The sequence below is a fragment of the Dermacentor variabilis genome, chromosome 11, assembly GCF_050947875.1.
Source record: "Dermacentor variabilis isolate Ectoservices chromosome 11, ASM5094787v1, whole genome shotgun sequence".
Lineage (NCBI taxonomy): Eukaryota > Metazoa > Arthropoda > Arachnida > Ixodida > Ixodidae > Dermacentor > Dermacentor variabilis.
Window position 1 is genome coordinate 49,322,505 of NC_134578.1, and position 18,241 is coordinate 49,340,745.

Below are 18,241 nucleotides of genomic sequence, written 5' to 3' on the forward strand. Positions count from 1 at the left end.
ACACCCTGATTCCGTAATGCCTCCATGACTGCTGAGGTTAGGGCTGAATCAAACGCTTTCTCGTAATCAATGAATGCTATATATAAGGGTTGGTTACATTCCGCACATTTCTCTATGACATGATTGATTCTGTGAATAGGGTTTATTGTTGTGTAGCCATTACGAAATTCTGCCTGGTCCTTTAGTTGACAGAAGTCTAAGGTGTTCCTGATTCTATTTTAGATTACCTTAGTAAATACTTTGTAGGCAACAGACTGTAAGCTGATCGGACTCTAATTTTTCAAGTCTTTGGCGTCCCGTTTCTGATGGATTAGCATTATGCTGGCGTTCTTCCAAGTTTCTGGTAGGCTCGTAGTCATGAGGAATTGCGTATACAGGGTGGCCAGTTTTTCTAATACAATCCACCCACCATCCTTCAACAAATCGGCTGTTACCTGATCCTCCCCAGCTGCCTTCGCCCTTGGCATAGCTCCCAAGGCTTTCCTTACTTCTTCCGGTGTTACTTGTGGGATATCAATTTCCTCTAGACTATTCTCTTGTCCTTTATCGACGTGGGTGCCACTGGTACTGTATAAATCTCTATAGAACTCCTAAGCCACTTGAACGATCTCATCTATATTAGTAATGATATTGCCGGCTTTGTCTCTTACCGCATGCATCTGATTCTTGCCTATTCATAGTTTCTTCTTCACTGCTTTTAGGCTTCCTCCGTTCCTGAGAGCATGTTCTATTCTACCCATATTATACTTCCTTATGTCAGCTGTCTTACGCTTGTTGATCTACTTGGAAAGTTCTGCCAGTTCTGTTCTAGCTGTAGGGTTAGGGACTTTCATACATTGGCGTTTTTTAAGTCAGATCTTTCGTCTCCTGCAATAACTTACTGGTATCCTATCTAACGAAGTTACCACCTATTTCTTTTTCACATTCCCAAATAGTGCCCATAAGGTTGTCGTTCATTGCTCCAACACTGAGGTCTTCTTCCTGAGTTAAAGCCGAATAACTGTTCTGTAGCTTGATCCGGTATACCTCTATTTTCCCTCTTACCGCTCTTTGATCGGCCTGTTATGTACCAGTTTCTTCCATTCCCTCTTCAAGTCTATGCGAATTCGAGTTTTTACCATCCTATGCTCACTGCAGCGTACCTTTTCAAGCACCTCCACATCTTGTATGATTTGGGTAGCCAGTCATGAATTCTAGTTTTTTGAACAAAACTGTTGATTCACCGGCAAGCAGGGCGCTTTGCGGCCCAGTCCTTCCTGTTCTACTGCTGACATGTAAGATTTAAGATGCATTCAATTATTAAGGCATTGTCAGACACAGGGCTAACTGATTCTCCAGGACATAACCATCTCGTAATTTTCTGACCCCGTGAATGCTGCAACACAAGGCTGCTTGAGGGCTCCCTCACAAACTATGTTGTTGCATTCCCTGTCTGAAATTCTACTAGGAAGAAACAATTCATTAGTTCCTTCTATGTTGTCACCTTTTACTGAGGCAAGAAAAGAATAGTGAAGATACCTTTCCGAAGATTTGGCCAGATCTTCGAAGAACCTATTATTCTTTCGTTTCTAGCCTCCACTCTGGGATTCAGTCACAGGTATCTATGCTCGGCTGTCCAGAAATTTCTTATGGAATCCAACAAGATGCCCCTATAAAATTGCGTTTTTAAATATTTTTTATTTAATGATTATTGATTCTTCCCGCTATTATTGCTTTCATTTGAACTCGCAATGTCCCCTTGTACAACACTTAACCCATATCCATTGGGAAGCTTTAGTTTTTCAATATATCTCAGAATAACCCACCCATTCCTTGTCCAATCCCCACATAGTGGGTAGGTGCCGCACGTTGTGTGCGCGACCACAACACCTACCAAAGGAGAGCGTTGCCCGATAGCGCAGGGGTGAGCGCATACGTTTCACATGTGCGCATAGCTGCAAAGGTATGAGACCGATGCACTATGGTGAGGATGGGTAAAGCGAAGTCTTGTTTTCGTTTACCCTATGTGCTAAAATTGGAGCCCCGCACGGCTGTCTTTCGACAAGAGATGTGGGCGAAGGCAAAAAAAAAAAAAAAAGAAACGCTTGTTTGCCCTTCACTTCGCGCTAAGTGAGGTACTGAGCGAAATTTTCGACAATTGATTTCTCGCGTTAAATGAAAGTCATAGAGGTCTAAACACTAGTTAAAAAGTAGTGACTAACCTCAGAGCACCTTTAATGGATTAGTATAACATGTTCTTTTCTGCAACGGCCAGTTTCGGTTTCACTGCCAGGAAGATAATGTGTCGCGACTTCACGACACGGTATGCGGGAGTGCGACGTTTCGGCAAGTGTTACGGCTCGGTCGGCCGCCTCGTATGTTGCTTCTCATTGAGATGGTCTATGCAGCAGCATAGCGCAAGACCGAGCGAGATGTAGCAAGCGTCAAAAAGTGGCAACTTCCTGCTGCCACGTGACTACGTGCTGAGTCGTGACGCTAAGACTCGATATCCTTGTGAGAAACGCAACCGAAACTGGCTGCATAAAATTTCATACAATAAATTGCTTGCGGTGCTCTGAAGCTCGTCACTACATTTTCTATGATACAGAGCTAATTATCACAGTCTAATTATCACATCAGCACTCCTTCGGGGCAATGTTTCGTAGAGGGTGGCTAACTTTGAGTTCTAGGTAGAAGAAAAAAAAGAAAGAAAATACCATCCACATAAGAGTAAGCTACAAAATAAATCGGGACTGTTCTGGCTTTATAAGAGTCAACTTTCTTAGTTTAAATATATGAGCACATATAATGCAAATGTGAAGTTTATGCAGGTCAAACACGCGCAGAGAGCTTCGCCTAAAAAATAACAGAAAGAAAGCTGTTTGTGAAACGATAGCTTCGTTGGGATTCCTACGGCAGCTGTTTTGTGTAACTTGCGTTAGGGCTCCGACGTACTAAAACTAACATTAATTTCCTGCTCTCTAATTTAAAATAGAGAAAATAACTGCGCGACAGTACCGCTGTTTTAAAGGTATGCTGCCCCATTCAAGCTGCAGAGAAATGCGAGCGCCTCACGCTCAACTCAGTAGAGATCTTTCAGGCGCAAAAAGAACTTCACCACGCTGCAGCCAATCAGTTCCCTCAGGCGTATGAATAGCGAATATCATCTAGAAGCGTGATGTCGCATGTTGATACTAATGCCCAAGCTAGGTTTTTCTTTGAATTTGGGTATTAAGAAAGCTCTGCCACCACTTAAAGGAAGCACCCGTACTGCAAAACAATAATTGTAATCTGTTTTGATTTTTCTTAGTCTTTTCTTGTTTTTAACTCGACGCTTGTTACTCTCATGTTCAAAAGTCTGCAGTACTATGTTGGACGTGAGAACTGCGCATAGTTATGGGAATTCTTTTTGCACAGAAACACCGTCATGCGTAAATGAAGCTACAGTAGTCAAAGCACAGCGTAGTAAACTCTTTCTTTTTTCAGAACAGTTATATGAGCACAACTGTACGCTTTAAATAAGAAACGACTGCTAATGAGTTTTGAGTCCTTCGCTTAAACTAAAGTTGGGATATATAAACGGAACACGTTTTAAAATTGTCTCGAGTTGCGTTTTAGCCGAGTCTTTGGTATAACTGGAGCACAATATTTAAAACTCTGCGTAAAAAAAGATATCACAGTACGGATGTGTAAATAGAATACATTTTTTAAATTTTGGAGTTACGTTTAGGCGGCGTCATTGGTCTATGTGAAGCACAATGTTTACAACTCTGCATCAAAGAAAGATATCGCACTTGTGAGGAATGCAGACGCTACAGCATCGAAAGCTGGACAATTTCATTTGTGGGCTTGCAGCTTACGTGAAAGTGTTACATTCATCAGGCTCCCTGAAATGTCCTACACGCATATTGGTATGTATATTTCGAGACCAGGGCCATCCTCAGAATTCGGTCTAAATGGTTTCATCCAGCTCACTTGCAGGCTACAATTTGTAAATTGAGTGTACCGTAAAGTAATTAGTTTAGAACTAAATCAGTGATGTTTCTGTCAATTAACAGCTACGCATCGCGATTTCTTGTTCATGCAATGTACGCAGCTTCAAGTAACCCAGCTCAAAGACTACGGGTAGGCGATCTGCCGTAGGCGACTTTTCAAAATTTTCGAAAAAAGTAAAAGGGACGACCTTATATAGTCAAACTTGCTGTCTTGTCAAAGCTCAGTAACGTACTAAAAACCGAAGCAAAAAGTAATTGAGAGAGAAAACAGTCAGTATTTGCAACTCATCCATTAGGTCAGGAACGTTAATGTTTCGGCACAGATTACACGTATCGTAGCCGTCCATTTCAATGAACTATAATGTTGCTGTATCGTAGTTCTCTCGGGACGCTTCGAAACGTTAATATAACAGTGGCACAACGTTTTCGAAAACACTTCTGTGAGACGTTTTTCTTGCAAGTGATGTATTGGCTCCAGACATGCATAAGTTCTCGCGCAGCATTCCCCCTGCTTTAAAAAAATTTGATCACGGTGGAACGTTCGGTCGGTGTTTGTCGCTTCCCACAATGAATATTTTTTTTACTTTTTTCTTCGGCGTCTTTTAGCCCCACACTGCACTGTAAGGTATGCCGTAGTTATGAAGTAGTTAAGGTATGCTGCAATATTGACCAACAATATATACGTGACCCTGTGCTCATGCAGTGCCTTTATTAACAAAAAATTGAAGCTGATTCAACGTATACTTAAAGACGATGAAATACAATGTTGGGAGTGATATTTGGGGCGTATGAACCATCTAATTTATTGTGAAAGCTATGGTAGAGCGTCAAAGTTTAATCAGCCTCAACTAGAGTTGTAATCAATTTGCACTTTTGTGTAACCGTTATCATCAATATTGTTTACATTATCGTCATCATCACCGCAGTCATCGTTGTCACATTCCCCGTGGTCCTCTTTGGACATACTAAGTGGCACATACAAAGCTCTGCTTATATTTAGAGAGCGTTATTTCCGGGATAGGCACAGAAAAGAGGCTAGAAACAGACGTAAGAAACAGCATAGGCGATGCGTAAAAAATGTTGCAAGAATACTAACCATCGCGAAAGACACAGAGAGACATCGTTAACGATCGTGTATCTGCTTCGTTCTGCCGATCTCGCAAGGCGGAGCCAGCAACGTCTTCACCTTCAGGCCGCATCAATTTGAAGGAGACAAGCGGATGCCTCGAGAACACGTCCGGTGGATGCTTGACTTTTGCTAGAAGGTGTTCAGGCGCCAACCGGACGAGACGCAGCAGTTCCTGGACGTTGGCTGCGGGATCGGAGACCTGACGCGAGAGGAGCTGCTTCCTCGATGCCTGCCGTGCCGGCGCATCGTCGCCGTCGACTTGTCGGCCGAGATGGTGGAGCACGCCACACGTCACTATCATCATGACAGGCAAGAGTTCCGGAGGCTGGACATCGAGAGCGACAAGGACGTGGCTGAGTTCGTCGACGAGCACGGTCTCTTCGACAGGGTGTACTCGTTTCACGCTATCACCTGGGTGCGGGACCAGACTAAGGCGCTGAAGAACGTGGCCAGGCTTCTGGAGCATCGCGGGGAGTGTCTTCTGATTTTCCACGCGTCTCTCCGGTCTTTTGACGTCAACCGAAACCTTGCTAAGATGGGACGCTGGTGCAAGTATTCACAGGTTAGTGCCGAGAGTCACTGGTGTTAGAATTCAATTACCTCAACCTAACAATATAAATAATAGTAAAGTAATGTTCTTCATGGAGGCAGACGATTGACGATAGTATCCTTGCCCTCAGACAACTTATACAACCTGCAGCAGTGGTTACAGTGTTTTACAACGTAATAAAATGTAACGTCAGCGTCGACTTCACGAAGATTTCACATTTGACATCATTCACTAGATCAGACGATATACAAGGCGAAAATGTCATTATGGTGTGTGCCGTGGATTTCTGGTCCTGTGACCTGGTTTCTTTTCGTTTTCTTAGCACATTAATTTTTTTATATTGTTCCTTCTGCTATGCGAAAAGGAGTAGTCGTCAGCACTACAGGGTGACTACATGTCTTTCTTTAATTTCGTTTCTACAAATAATGTGCCAAGATGATTTACAACATGATAAAACCTGAAGCTACCGTCGGCAAGACCCAGACAGCTTTTCTTAAGGTAATCTCCTCAATTATCTCCGCAAGCTTATGCGGAACATCGGTACCATCCATGCACACGGTCGTATACTCTTAGTAAGAACACCGCGCAGCTTCTATGTCGTGTGTCGTCTGCCAAAGCACGGCACGCTCCCACACTTTAGCAGACAACACGAAGCCCCGCCTCCAGTTCTTCTGCGCCTGCGCTCTGAGCTTCGATTCGCGGCCGCTTCGTGTGCGCTGGTGCTCCGCGGAGCTTGGCCACGCTGCGCCGTGTTTTTACTAAGAGTGGACGACCCTGTACGTTAACTGGCATAGAAAAACCAATGCTCCCTTGTTTTGCATTTGTGAAATTTTTTTCAAAGCTGTATTTTCATTCTTTTTCATGGTGAAAATTTTTTAGTGGAGAAAGTGTAGGCGCCAAAAAATGGGCGTTCTTGAAATTTGCACCTCGTTGAAATTTGCAGCAAGGCAGCCGCGCTGAATCGTCGCTATGACATAGATTCAAAAATGTGCTCTGGTATATTGGCCATCTATGCGAGAGAAAGTTTTGAAATACGTTATCCTGAGCATTTCTATCACTTACCTTCCTCCTAAATCCTTATTAACCAACGATTACCTGTAACTGAGCAAAACGTCGTCAAAATGTATGACATCGAGGAGACGACGCGAGAAAAGCCTGGTAGGATTCGGCACCCATCTTTTGTCCTAGTGTAAAAATTCTGGCTCATCATTCTTCACCGGCACGAGTAGCCTCCTTCTCCTACGGCCGTAGCTTAGTGTGCCAGTAAAACTGTGTATTACTTCTTACAGTTAATTTGATTCAGTTTATCACCGCGGCACACCAAGGCACCCCTGTAGCTTTCTCCAGGATGCTCAAAGGCAGGTGTACTAAGTGTAGCTTGCGAGTCAAGTCAAAGTACGTAAAGCGAATTAACAGGAGCAAGAGCAGTGCACCTTCAGAAAGTAGCCAGCATAGTTTTATTTGACGACGCAACCTTCAGCCCTTATTTAGACAGTGGTGTTCTGAACTACAACGAGGCATCATCTACAACAGGGGCCTTTCTTATTCTCGTAAAAGAGTATCATCGTGCCATTCCCCCATTGGCAAAGGAGGATACGGTGCTCTAAAATAACGAATATTTCAAAGATTGCCTCAAGCCCACGTTTACGGACTCATTTGCCCCTACTGTCCAGGTGGTCGACCAGTTAGCACCGAAGACGCATGACATGGACTACAACGAGCGCCTTGAATACATTTCCAGGCTTCTGGAAGAAGCTGGACTTTCACCGAGCATATTGGAGCTTCCAGTGTGCAACATGTTCGACAATCACAGCCTCGACCTCTTGGCTGGTATGTTTCTTGGCCATCGCTTTCCCACTGGCACCAAAACAGATGTGACGTCAATATTGAAATGGCTAACAGGTTAACTGAAGTCTGTTGCGCTTTCATCGAATACTTCATGGCTACAGTAACATTTCATTATATACCTGTGGTGGGCAAGTAAACTTTGGTGGACCTATTTAAATTTTCACTAGACATTTGGGGCCAACAGGGTGAGCCGACAGCGTTGCCTTAGAGAGTCCCACAAGCATCTTCAAAAAGTACGGAGCCCTGCTTACAATGTTGTCAATTATTCACTAATCTTAAGATTAGACTGGACAATATTCAAGGGTGTTACTAGCATGCACGTTCGCAAAAATAGAGTTATATGTTTGCCATATTTTTCCCGACCTCACTGATTTCCAAGATTCCTTGCGCAGTTGTAGTGTAGATATGGGCTTCCAAATTTTATACTACCACTTTAGAGGGGAACTGCAACAAAACTGTGAACCGCGTACAAAGCCTATCGTATGTACCAGGTCTTCTTCTTTTAATGGTGCAGCATTTTGAAATTCTCAGCAAATATTCAAATATCTCCAGGCTTGGAGTTGCGCCTGGTATCGGCTAAAACGCCGAGAACCAGTGGGGCTATACTAATCAAATTGGAAGGCCCACTAAGCTTCAACAAAGTCACCCCCTCACCAGAACAGGAGTTGGACTGCCTGGTGCAGCATTCGGCCACTACCTCCTTCATAACTCCTACAATTAACCAATGTGGCTCAGTCCCAGCAGCTTGAGAGCACCCGACCAAGGCGGCGGTCAGACCTGTAACACAGCAGAGGGTGCTGAGAATCTCTGGACCTGTACAGGCCGCCAATGGTAACTGACCCTTGCAGCCGTTAACACCCAAACTCTTTCGAGTGAGGCCAACTTAGCAGGACTCTTTGAGGATCTATGAGGCATTGTTTGGGGTATCATTGACTTTAATGAGTTTAGAAGAAATGGTGAGGCTTATACATTGCTGAGTGACGGCCACGTCCTCTGCTATAGAGGACTCCCAGATGGGAAGTTATACGGGGTAGGATTCTTAATAGATAAGGACATGGCGGGCAACATTGATGAATTCTACAGTAATAATGAGAGGGTTGCAGTAGTCATAATAAAGCTTAATAAGAAGTATAGATTAAATGTGGCACAAGCCTACGCTCCAACCTCCCGTCATGGTGATGATGAAGTATATCAGTTTTATGAAGACGAGGAATTAGCCATGAGAAAAGTGCAAACTTAGCATACTGTAGTAATTGGCGACTTCAATTCAAAAGTGGGGAAAAGGCAGGCTGGTGAACAAGCAATTGGCTACTACAGCGTCGCTTCTAGGAACGGTAGAGGAGACATGCTAGTGCAATTCGCAGAAAGGAATAAGCTTTGTACAATGAACACATTTTTCAGGAATCGTAGCAACAGATTGCGGACCTGGAAATGCCCTAATGGCCAAACAAGGAATGAAATCGATTTCATACTTTCTGTCGATCCCAGCATAGAGCAGGATGTAGAAGTGTTAGGTAAAGTGCAGTGATCATAGATTAGTGAGGTCGAGAATTCACCTGAATTTGAAGAGAGAAAGCGTAAAATTGGCCAAGATGAAACAGGCCAGACGCAGTAAGGATAAAAGGGGCCCAATTCAGGCTGGTACAAGCAAATAAATATAAAGACATAGAACAGCGAGATGAAAATGACATAAAGGTAATGAATGAAACACCAACTAAAGTGGCTTCAGAAGCAGCACTTGAAGTGGGAGGCAATGCACCAACGCAACCAGTAGGTAAGCTTTCCTACGCAGCGAAATACCTAATAGAGAAATAAAAAAATTGAAATATTAAAACTCGAGATATCAGATAGAATTCGCGGAATTGTCCAAACTGATCAACAATGAGAAAATAAAGGATAATCGAAATTACAACGTAAGAAAGACTGTGGAACCAGTAATAAATGGACACAGCATTAAATCAGTGAGAAGAAGACTTGGCATAGGAAAAGCCTTGATGTGCGCTCTGAAAGATAAGCAGGGCAATATCGTCATCAATTGCGAAGATATAGTAAAAGCCGCGGAATAATTCTATACAGACCTGTACAATACCGAGAGCAGCCAGGGCACCTCCTTTGAAATTAGCAATGAACAGGTTACAGAGGCTCCTTCTATATATTACGATGAAGTTAGACTGGCCTTAGAAGACATGAAATGAGGAAAGGTGGCAGGTGAGGATGGAATAACAGTAGATTTAATCAGAGATGGAGGAGACATGCTTGCAAAGCTTGCGGCCCTTTATACGAGATGTCTCAAGACATCAAGGATCCCAGAGAACTGGAAGAATGCCAATATTATATTAATCCACAGAAAGGAAAACGCTAAATATTTGAAAAATTATAGGCCCATTAGCTTGCTTCCTATACTGTATCAAGTATTCACAACATAATTTCTAATAGTATGAGGGCAACACTTGAATTGAGTCAACTAAGGGAAATAGGCTGGCTTCAGGAAGGAATACTGTACAATGGATCAAATCCATGTAATCAATAAGGTAATCGAGACGTCTGCAGAGTACAATCAACCTCTCTACAGGGATTTCGTAGAAAACAAAAGGCATTTGATTCAATGGCGATATCAGCGGTCATCGAGGCACTACGTAATCAGGAAGTATTTTTTTTACTGATACTGTTGGCCTTTCGGCCGTTACAGGGTGGTTCAAAGCAGCACTTCAACAATTATTACACTACATGGTATTACAATAATACATATAGCACAAAATAAAACAAGTCAATAGCAGTATTTCGGCAATTAGTACAGTACATGACTAAGGCATTACATGAATGGGGCTTTAATTGGTGAATATAAGCGAACAAAGGAGATACATAAGCGAAATATTCTACAGATACTCCGATCAATATGACTATAAATGCAGTGTTAATAAAAGAGGTCATACACCCCCCCCCCTAAAAATAAATAAAAGGTGAGCAAGTATAAGTGCGTGCATTTTTCAGTGTTGCTTTAAGTTTTTCTCAAATTCTTTCGCACTGATGCTTTCTCGCGTTAACACCGGTAATGAATTCCATTATTTAATGGTTCTTGGGAAGAAGGAAAATGCGTAAGCGTTAATGTGCGTCTGAGGTATTTGAAAAGTATTATATTTGCTTTTGCGTAGTGTTCTTCCTTGTCTTGCTATCAGATACTGTTTGCAATTGATGTTGAATGTGTTTTTAGAGAGAAGAAGAAAAAGAACTTGAACCTAGCTATGCGCTTGCGTTCAGCGAGCGTAGGCAAGTTCAGCAAACCGAGCATTTCGGAGACTGTATCTGTGCGAGAATAACGCGATAGAATAAACCTTGCTGCTCGACGTTGAACTCTTTCCAGTCTCTCAAATAACCCTGACTGATAAGGGTCCCAGATTGTGCTGGCATATTCTAACGTGGGTCGAACGTACGGTAAATAAGCTGTTAGTTTTACTGACTGTGAGGCTAACTGCAATTTCCGTCGCAAGAACCAAAGCTTCTTTTCCGCAGTTTGGCATATTTTTGTAACATGGTTCGACCAGCTTAAATTCGCAGATATATGTATGCCTAAGTATTTCAGCACGTCAACCGTGGAAAGCACCGAAGAATTCACTGTGTAATTAAAATCAAAAATATGATTTATTTTTTTAGTTATGCGCAATACAACAGTTTTACTCTCGTTTATTTTGATTTTCCATTTGTCACACCATTTTTCTATAGCCCTAAGAGCGTCACTGAGCAATTTCTGATCTTCACTGCTATTAATTTATTTGTATAGTGAGCAATCATCGGCGAAAAGTCGCACCATGATACCTTCGTCAATTTCAGAGGAAATGTCATTAATATATACTAAAATAGTACAGGACCCATGACAGACCCCTTTGGGACACCAGACGTTACGTTCAACGGCTTTAATTTATTGTGTTCCACTTCTACGTATTGGGTTCTGCCCTGGAGGTACGCGGTAATCCATTTTACTATTTTCGCGTTTATTCCCATCTTAGTCAGTTTCACAATCAATTCTGCGTTAACCACTCTGTCGAATGCTTTCGACAGATCAAGACAGATGGCACCTATCTGTTTCTTATTGTTTAATGCGCTGAGAAAGTCATGGATTGTTCAAAGAAGCTGTGTTGTTGTAGAAAGGCGCTGTCGGAATCCGTGTTGGTTGGGAAAGAATGAGTTCGCATTTTCGATGTACGTGTAAATTAACTTGGCTACAACATGTTCTAGGAGCTTGCAGCAAACGCAGGTCAGCGATATTGGACGATAATTTTCAATTATCTGTCCATCTCCAGATTTGTGCATAGGTATAACCTTTGCCGTAAGCTAGTCATCAGGGACTCGGCCTTCCACAAGTGACGCGTCAAACATAATTTTTAAGTAATGCGCAACCCATTCCGCATACCTTCGCAGAAATGCGTTGGGTATGTCATCGGGGCATACCGATTTTTTGACGTCATTGTTTAGTAGAAGAACTACAATTCCCTCATACGAGACTTCAACGTCTGGCATCTCTTCCGAGCGAAGCGATGAGGAGAGTATGGATTCAGTACTGGATTGTGATGGAGCAGAAAGAAAGTATAGAAGACTTACGTAAATATCTTGGAAAATATCTACAAGGATTCCACAGTTACCCTAATTCTCAACAAGAAAAGCAGGAATATACCTATAATGAAAGGAGTCATACAAGGAGGCACAATCTCTTCAATGTTATTCACTGCGCGCTTGAAGTAGTATTCAAGCTATGAAATTGGGACGGCTTAGGGGTAAGGATCAATGGCGAATATCTCTGCAACCTTTGGTTTCCAGATGACATTGTCCTATTCAGCAACACTGGGGACGAGTTAAAACATATAATTGAGGTACTTAACAAAGAAAGTGTAAGAGCGGGGTTCAAGATTAATATTGCAGAAAAGAAAGTTAATAGTGAATAGCCTGGAAAAGGAAGAAGAGTTCAGGATCGCCAGTTAGCCTCTAGATTATGTGAACCAATACGCTATCCTGGGACAATTACTCACAGGGGATTCGGATCATCAGAAGGAAATTTGGAGTAGAATAATATTGGGTTGGAGCGCATACGGCCGATTTACTCAAGTGCTTACAGGGAGCTTACCATTATCCCTAAAAAGAAAGGTGTACAATATATTCATTCTACCGGTGCTAACATATGGGGCAGAAACTTGGAGACTGACAAAGAAGCTCGAAAACAAGTTAAGGACCGCACAAAGAGCGGTGGAACGAAGAATGATAGGCTTAACGTTAAGAGAGAGAAAGAGAGCTGTGTAGATCAGGGAGAAAACGGGCATAGCCGTTATTCTAATCAACATTAAGAAAAGGAAATGGCGCTGGGCAGGTGATGTATTGCGTAGGTTTGGTACCTGGTGGATCATTAGGGTCACAGAATGCATGCAAAGAGACAGAAAACGCAGTCGTGGACGGCGAGAGTAAGTGAGGTGAAGAAATTAGGAATTCGCTGGCGCGAGGTGCAGTAGGTTGGCGCAGCACAGGGGTAAGTTGAGATCGGAGGGAGAGGCCTTCGTCCTGCAGTGGCCCTTAGATAGGTTGATGATGATGAATTTTAGAAAAATCGCTTTTTGCAGTACTACAATTCTACTCCTTGAGCTTAATAAGGAGAGGCGAACATCACTGGCTCGAGAAATCCAAAGGCACAGTCTTCTAATAAGGAAAGTTTCTCGAAAATTGAAATAAATAAAATGTTTGAGTGATACAATAAATCACGAATTGCGGCGGGTGAATTCGCAAGACTAGAAACAGATTCTGAGGATGATATCAGCTTCGAAATATTCATACCGCTAAGTGTGTGCTGAAACACCGCTGTTGCAGTTATTATTGGGCATCAATTAAAAAAGAAATGGCTCTTTGCGAAAAACTAATGAGCGAAACATTGCCTTTTACCGCAAGTCTGAGTTATAAACTTTTGCACCAAATTTCACATAATAACAAAATCGCAATATGGTTTCATGAAGGGCAGGTCGACTGAGACTGCTTTACTAGCCCAAAAAGAAATAATTCTAAAATCTTTTGAAGATAGGCAACTCTGCATTGGAATCTTTATAGATTTTTCCAAGGCCTTTGATCGTCTCTGTCACTAGCTTTAATTGAAAAACTAGAAATGTATGGTATTCGTGGCATCCCACTTTCACTCTTGAAATCATATCTTAAGTGCCGATCGCAATGTGTAAAAATTAACAATTACTGCTCTTCTCTTCAGCCGATAATCACTGGGGTACCACAAGGTAGCATTTTAGGGCCGCTGCTTTTTAACCTATACATCAACGACATTGTAAAAATTAATGACAAACCTAAATATATAATCTATGCTGATGACACTAGCATTTTCTTCACCGGTAATGATATGAGTGCATTGACTTCACTTATCAACACTACATTAGAGAACCTGTATGCATGGAGTGAGCAAAATTCATTAGTCATTAACGCATCAAAACAAAAGCAGTTATTTTTCACTCGCGGATGCAGCTTACTTCTCCACGCGATGCCTTACGCTTAGGTAGCGCGACGATTGAAATTGTAGAGACGGTTAAAACTTTAGGAGTGTTTTTTAATTGTATAATGTCATGGGAACCACAAATTAATAAACTAATAACTAATATTTCCAAATGTGTAGGTATACTTGCACGACTGCGTTCCTTGCTTCCAGTTTCCGTTAAGATAACACTTTATAACAGCTTGTTTTTATCGCATGTCATGTATTGTTTTTTGGTATGGGGAAGTACAACAGCAACGAACATTAATAGACTATACAAACTACAGAAAAAAGCGATTAGGCACATTGCTAATGTTGACTACTATGCACATACGGGTGAATTATTTAAGTGGTTTAACATTATCCCAATTCATCAGCTTTACGAGTATTACCTAGCAATAAGATATAAAAAATCCGTGCTCAATAGCAATCAAGCTTTTTTGGATATTTTTCAACTTGAACCGTACACTATCCCATACCCTACTCGTCACCAACAACACTGGATCATTCCATTGTGCAGAACACACTTTGGCCGACAAATGCTCCGCTTCACTGTTCCTGTTTTATTAAACAAATCAATTAAAGAAAAGATAATAATTGAAAAATGTGGCATACGTGTTATTAGGGAAGCCCTTTTATCATGAAATCAATGCAATATTCTTTATCACTAACTAAACTTTCAGTGTATATTGGAATTTGTCTTCATGTATTATACTGTATAGTTTAACCGTAAAGGAATCTGTATATCTATATTTTCAGTTCATGATGAATCTATGTGTATTACGAGCTGTAAATATTAACCCCTTCTTGCTATGAACGAATTTTGTTCGTCTGTCCTCAATGCATTCCATGTATCAGGGAGGCTCGGGTTCCCCTCAAGTGACTGATGTCACTTTTATCCCGAGCCTGCCCTCATCCTTGAGATGAAAAATAAACTGATTTGATGGTGCATATAGCGAGATGGTGCTTTCCGCAGAATTTATTCAAGGTAAATAGGCTTTGAGAACATACCGTATAAATTTGTTAATTGCTATATATGTCCTAAATGGGAGCTTATCATTATGATTGAAAAGGAAAGTATAGAATCAGTGCATTTTACCGGTGCTGTCATACGGCGCAGAGACTTGGAGGCTGACAAAGAAGCTAGAGAACAAGTTAAGGACCGCGGAAAGAGCGATGGAATGAAGAATGCTAGGCATAACTTTAACCCTTTACTGCACAATTTTTTGTTTCTTCAAAATATTATTCGTGGAGTTGTAAGGAAGCATAACAGTAGCTGTACACCCGTGGAAACTTGCTTTAGCGAGTATCTGTGGTTCGAATTTGCAGAAGAAAAGTATGTTGCGTATTTGCAACAAAGTGCAAATAAAGAAGTTGAAAGTGAAAGATAGACTTAGTGTGATTCACACTCAGATGCTTATTTGCACATGACACTCGTTGATCCACCTATGATTTAGTGTGGAACAAAAAGAAGCACTTGTACATGCTTGTGCAGCACAGGTGGTTCCCACACTTCGTGCAGTACGTCATGCAGATTCCCGTGTAGCCACTAAACCATGCAGTGTTTTCGGGCTACTATCAAAATTTAGAACATAGAAGGACAGACGTAATGCTGTGCCCGTGACGACGCGACACGGCAATGTTAGGAAGCACAGCATCCTTTTGAAAAGAAAAAAAGGAAAGTCGACCAGAAACCATCTTGCCACATATTGAATCGAAACAGACTTACACTCGCAGTTGTCTCGACTATTTGATAGGTCAGTGCCTTCACTATCAGGAGGAATTTCTCGACCTTACCAGCGTTTGGGAGCCAGTTCACTTTTCCGAAAAAAATAAATCACGTACACGTTGTTGAACTTGGGAAACATAGCAACGTTCCGTCGCCAGGAACAAACTATTCCAAGATAAAAATGTTTTTTTTTTAATCTACGGAGTCAGGAGGATGTGGAGCTTAGCGTAAAATATTTTTTTGCCGCTTTGTCTTGTGGAGAAATATATTTATAATTGGCAAAACTTGCCTATATTACTGCTCGCGGGCCCGCGCAGCCTCCCCCACGTTGGTTTTGGTAGGAAATGCGAAGGATGAGCACAGATGGCGGCACAAGGCGACGCGTTTTACAGACCAATGTTGTGGAAATGCAACGACGTGTACACCCAGCTCCAAACAGACTTTTCTTTGATTTTTCACGCCGTTTATCAGAATGTTGGGTAAATGCAACAAGGTGCAGTAAAGGGTTAAGAGGCAGAAAGAGAGCAGTTTGGATCAGACAGCAAACGGGCATAGACGATATTCTAGTAGACATTAGGAGAAAAAAATGGCGTTGGGCAGGTCATGTAATGCGCAGACTAGATAACCGTTGGACCATTAGGGTAACAGAATGGGTACTAAGAGAAGGGAAGCGCAGTAGAGGACACCAGAGGACTAGATGGAGTGACGGAATTAGGAAATTTGCTGGTGCTTTTTGCAGTCGGTTGGCGCAGGGCAGGAGTAATTGGAGATCGCGGGGAAAGGTCTTCGTCCTGCAGTGGACATAAAATAGGCTGATGATGATTATGATGATGATGATGATATGTGTCCTAAGATAACTAAAGAACATAAATAATGAAGTTTAGGTAATTAGTGAATTTCACCGTTCCTTTTTTCATGCTAGTAAGAGTTATGTTGCTCTTCGAGAAATGCAGCTCAAGGTCTGGAACTATCCTATATTCTGCAACTAATCTTTAAAACATTCAGTATGGTATAAACAGGCACCTAGTATACCAACCAGCATGCAAATTCTTGCTTTCCAAATATGCGTAGAGAAATCGCGAAAAGCTGAGACAAATAGACGTTCCCTATGCTAAAACTGAAAAAAAAACGCACCGGTATTGTCGTCAGCCCTAAAAAACGCGTAACCTGGAACATTGAGATTCTACACGGCACCTCGGCACAGACTTTGAAATTAGGCAACTCTCTCAGCACGTCGACACTTGGAGGCGGCGTGCTGGGATTTGCTTCACCTTGTCTAATGTAATTTCATTCTATGTATTGAAACGACTTCGCTCAATAACTTTATTATAGAAATGAGTGAAAAAGGTGTTATTTCTTTCTTTTGTGCCTTCGGGTATCGCAGAGATATATGCCTCGAAGAGTCCGTTGACAGCAGTCATCTCGGAAGACGAGAAAAAGCAGTTTCTGATTGACCTGGCAAAGGAGACAGCGAAAATGCACTCTCCCGACGTGGACCGCACCCGGTACCGAATTTACGTCATCAAGGCATCGAAAAGGAACAAATAGAGCTACGACTTGAGCAGCCGCTCATGAAATAGCATAAGGCGCCACTTCTTTTATCCATACAGTGAGACAAATTCATAATAAAGGTGGGAATGATAGAGCCACCGTCTTCTTGTTACATGAAGGTTTGTTTAATGCTGCAAATGACTCGGGCTCAGCACATTAAGCGAGATAAAAAATACCAGGCCAGATGCCCATTCTTATCCTGAAACCATTAGATGCACGCTTCGGGTAGAAGGCTAATTTTGGAACCGTTTATGAACATAATCGCGAGTTTTTTTCTTCGTGAGTGCGTTTTTAAATTATTCTGGAGCGTCTCACCTTGGCGTTTCTTATCGACCATGTGTTGCTTTGGGACTATGGGCTGCATTGTGGGCCATTTGCAGAAATATTTTTTGTATGCTCGAAAAAAATATTTCCCACGAAAGGTGTTTATCTGGACGATCCAACATTTACTGAGGTGCGTAATGGATGGTGGTAGATTGGCACCAACGCGGTTTTATGTAGCTTACGAGACGGACCAGTGGTGAAGAGCGCTTGTTCCAGGCCGCGTTATCGCTATCTCGGGAAACGCAAGAGATCCAGCACGATTGAGCTGCAGCTGAGAAGAGGTCAAATATCCCCGATAGCGGCAATATGCCTTGTTTTCCAAGCAGATTTTTTAGGTCGGCAGCTGCTGCACGCTGGTGGTGACGTAGCGCCGTAACGTAGTACGACCGTGGTGACGTAGTGCTTTCGCTTTGTGCTTCTAAATCCGAGGGTGAGGTATCAAATTCTCCTTGCAGCGGCCGCATTTCTATGGGGGCGAAATGCAAAAAATGGTCAACCCTTCCCCTTCCAGAAAAGCAGGGTAAGCGAAGCTTGTCGTGTGTGCACCTGAAATTTGTCAGGCTTAATTAAACCACAGGTAATGGTGTCAGATCATTTCGGCTTTGCACTCCTTCAGCTCATCGTCCTC

General features: G+C 42.2%; 1 protein-coding gene across 1 annotated transcript; it reads left to right on the top strand.

The window, feature by feature from the left end:
- Positions 1 to 5,151: 5,151 nt before the first annotated feature.
- Positions 5,152 to 17,392, top strand: LOC142563582 (juvenile hormone acid O-methyltransferase-like). The gene is made up of 3 exons (XM_075674161.1): positions 5,152 to 5,665; positions 7,327 to 7,483; positions 17,123 to 17,392. The coding sequence occupies exons 1-3, from the start codon at positions 5,375 to 5,377 to the stop codon at positions 17,284 to 17,286; spliced, it is 612 nt and encodes a 203-aa protein (XP_075530276.1). The 5' UTR covers positions 5,152 to 5,374; the 3' UTR covers positions 17,287 to 17,392.
- The last annotated feature ends 849 nt before the right edge of the window (positions 17,393 to 18,241 follow it).